This window comes from Galeopterus variegatus, unplaced genomic scaffold, assembly GCF_000696425.1.
Source record: "Galeopterus variegatus unplaced genomic scaffold, G_variegatus-3.0.2 Scaffold4496, whole genome shotgun sequence".
NCBI lineage: Eukaryota > Metazoa > Chordata > Mammalia > Dermoptera > Cynocephalidae > Galeopterus > Galeopterus variegatus.
In genome coordinates this window covers 167,774-171,468 of record NW_007730607.1, presented here as the reverse complement: position 1 = coordinate 171,468, position 3,695 = coordinate 167,774, and the positions used below count along the sequence as shown (strand labels likewise).

General features: G+C 47.1%; 1 protein-coding gene across 1 annotated transcript in view; it reads left to right on the top strand.

Annotated features, from left to right (window-relative positions):
- Nucleotides 1-3,695, top strand: part of HKDC1 (hexokinase domain containing 1) — a 51,646-nt gene that overhangs the window by 13,240 nt on the left and 34,711 nt on the right. Inside the window, exons 3-4 of the mRNA XM_008587686.1 lie at nucleotides 977-1,125; nucleotides 1,205-1,324. Coding sequence (XP_008585908.1) covers nucleotides 977-1,125; nucleotides 1,205-1,324 — 269 coding nt within the window. The remainder of the gene's footprint in view (nucleotides 1-976; nucleotides 1,126-1,204; nucleotides 1,325-3,695) is intronic.

The following is a 3,695-nucleotide window of genomic DNA, read 5'->3' as shown; positions in this document are numbered from 1 at the left end:
TAGATTGATTTAGCTTATGCCATTTTTACTGTTTGAAAAGTGTTTTTGTTTGAAAACCCCCCAGCACTTCTAGTAGAAATTGGAAGTTAAAAATTATCTCGTACTTAGAAAAATTTTAAATTCTGCTTGCCTTTGCTGTTTCCCGCCTATGCTGTTCCTGGCTGATAAAACCAAGAGCTGTATCCGGATGTATCCAGAAAACCTAGAGAGGAACCTGCCCTGGGGAAGTTCTTGCTGTCCCTGAGTGATTAACTGGCTTCTCTTGGCTTCTGTAACCAGCTTGCGCTAGGCCTCACCAAACCCCGTCCCTCCTCACACCAGGAGGAAATGTGTGTGACTATATGATAATTTTGCCTGTGTGACTATGTGACTTTTTGCCTTCAAAAGGCCCCTTAAGGGCCAGCCCGTGGCTCACTCGGGAGAGTGCGGTGCTGATAACACCAAGGCCCCGGGTTCAGATCCCACATAGGGATGGCCGGTTCGCTCACTGGCTGAGCGTGGTGCTGACAACACCAAGTCAAGGGTTAAGATCCCCTTACCGGTCATCTTTAAAAAAAAAAAAAAAGACCCCTTAAACTTAGACGTGGGGCTGCTTTCTTACCAGAATATCTAGGGAAGTAGTCGCCGGCCGGCTAATAAAGACCTCCCATTTTATAAATTCTCAATTGGGTGTTCTGGTTCCTTTTCCGAGTGACAGCCTCACAACAGGTTCACGTCGAACACGCTCATTCCCTGCAGCATGGCCCAGTGGGATGGGCTTGGACGTGAGGTCAGGCTGACTTGGGTTCACACCTCCACTCTGCCCCATACTAGGATAAATGGCTGCACTCCTGGAGCCTCAGCAAGTGGGCACAATGACACCTAGCTCACAGGTGGCTGTGAGATTTAATGACATTCTCATACGCCCAACTTCTAATGCAGAGCTTGTCGTGTCCTAGACCCTCAATAAATAGTAACTGTTTTTGTTTCTTAATAGAAAATGGAGAGTTCCTTTCCCTGGATCTTGGAGGATCCAAGTTTCGAGTCTTGAAGGTGCAGGTGTCTGAAAAGGGGCAGCGAAATGTCCAGATGGAGAGTCAGTTCTACCCGACGCCCAATGAAATCATCCGAGGGCACGGCGGGGAGGTACCGCAGGCGGCTCCTGTGCAGGGGGGAGGCCCTGGCGGCGCTGCGGAGTCACCAGGGTGCTTTCTCTTCTCTGCAGCTGTTTGAGTACGTAGCTGACTGTCTGGCAGATTTCATGAAGACCAAGGAGCTGATGCATAAGAAGTTGCCCCTTGGCTTCACCTTTTCATTTCCCTGCAGACAGACTAAATTGGAAGAGGTAAGGCCAGTGAGGGGCGGGGGGGTCAGGCTGGGCCTGGGAGGGAAGAGCAGGAGTTTTCTTGTTCCTTTGTCTTTTTCTTTTCTTTCTGTTAGTGCTGAGGGGGCATGTGAGGCAGGGAGCTTGTTAACCCTTGGCCTTGATTTTACACTTAACATGGGGAGTGAATGGTGTTCAGTGGTTCTCAAACCGTGCTGTATATTAGAATCCCTTGGAGGGCTTGTTAACACGTTGCTGGGCCCTACCCTGGGGTTTCTTAATCAGCGAATCTGCAGTGAGGCCCTCAATTTGCATTTCTGACAGGCTCTCCTTCCCAGGTGATGCCCATGCTGCTGGCTCGGGGACCACACCTAGAACCCTGCCGTAGGTGACTGGAATAGGAGCCGGAAGGCTCAGGGACGGTCCCTCTGCAGTGAGCCCTCAGGAAGAGGATTGAGATGGGGTCACTGGAGTGAAAATGTTCTTGAGCAGACACAGTGCCTGGGACGTACAGTCTCAGCTGTGCCACTAGCCAGGCTAGGGCCCCTGATGGATGCATCCTTGTGTGTCTCAGTTTTTCAATTTGTGAACAGAGGGAAGCCCAATCCGATCTTATGTGAATCTGCGAAAGTAAAGAGGGGACGGGTGAAAGGACAAGGTGCTTTCCGAGGTCAGGGGGTCATTGTCAAGAGCCAAGTCTCCCCAGGCCACTCCTGTTTGAGGTTGTGGCACTTTATCTCCTACTGCACATTCTGGTTAGGACAGCCAGTTGACATTCAAATCATGAACGACCTCAGAATGTGTTTGATATTGTTGACTTGAGCCTCCTACTAGGATGGAGTTGTAGAAAGTGAATGAGCTTTTATGTACGAGACCTGGCTTTGAATCATGACTCAGAAAAAATTGTGTCCCCCTTGACAAGTTACTTCACTTCTTGAGCCTCATGTTTTCTCATTTGTAAAGCTGGGACAATGTTACCTACTTGCTGGGCTGAGGTGAAATTTAGACAAAGCACTGAAGCGCCCAGTGTTGTGCCTGGTGCATAAACGGTAGCTACTGGGCCGTAAGTGTCTCTATAGTACTCTCTTTGGGCTTTTATACCTTGTCGCCCAATGCAACAGATGTTTTCAGAGGGCAGGCGCTGTTTTGTATAATTCTTCTTCCCCATCCTGGGGTCTCTAGCACAATGCATTGTGTCTAAGAGGCACTCGAACACTATCTCACAATTGAAAGGTGCAACAACTGTTTATTCATTGAGTGGGAATTTGCCATCATCTATACAGGGGACAGGCTGAGGTTTACTTTTTATCCTTTTATAAAGAAAGGATTGGGAAAAAATAATATAAAGAAGGTTTCAGGGAATGTTTATGGCCAAGAGGCCAAGAGGCCAAGCAGAACTTGGCTTTCAAGTGTCCTGTCTTTGTTGGCTAGAAGAGCAGGGGTCCCAGGAGTCAGTAGAGGAAATGCAAGGAGGAGTTGGAACTGGGCCTCAAAGTCAGGTTCTAGTGCAGGTAGTGGAGCCGGAGTGTGCCGGCTGCATGCCAGGTAGTTAAACACCTCTTATTCGAGGTCAGGAAGAGAGACGCAGGAAGGAAGAATTAAGTTCTCAGGCTCTGTGGGAGTTAATTTGACTTTGAGAACCAAACTTACATATTTTCTTGATAACGAGGGATGGGGGGACAGGAGGGGGGCAGTGGCGGGAATGAATGTGTGGTTTGTCCATCCAGGATTTCGTTTTGGCATTTTATCTATGTCTAATACCCACCAACATCTTTCAATAATAATAGTAATAGTAATAATGATACTGTAGCACTGTACCTCAGGTGTTGACACTCTACTTTGCACTGTGCTGAACTTTTTATGTGTATTATCTCATTAAAATCCCCCAACAATCATATGGGGTAGATATGATTATCTCTGTTTTATATTTGAGAAAAACTGCAGCTCAGAGAGGTTAAGAGACTTGCCCAAAGCCACACAGCTGAGAGTGGCTTAGCCCAAGCTCATAAACTCCCTGCCCACACTGCCTTTCCGAAAGGACACAGCTCTAGAACTTTGTTTAAAATGTCAGGAGGTACCTGAAAGCATTTTGACCCAGCCACACAGCTGAGAGTGGCTTAGCCCAAGCTCATAAACTCCCTGCCCACACTGCCTTTCCAAAAGGACACAGCTCTAGAACTTTGTTTAAAATGTCAGGAGGTACCTGAAAGCATTTTGACCCATGTTGTGTCTTATCACCATAAGGATTTTTAGTTAACATTTAGACTAAGGAAGGGTATTTGATCACATTGAGGAGGGTAGAAATGCTTCGTCTCATCAAAGTCTAGTTGAATTACCTGTAGTTTATAAAATTTCCTTCCAAACTGACTTTCAGTAAAGTCTAAAGTTAAAT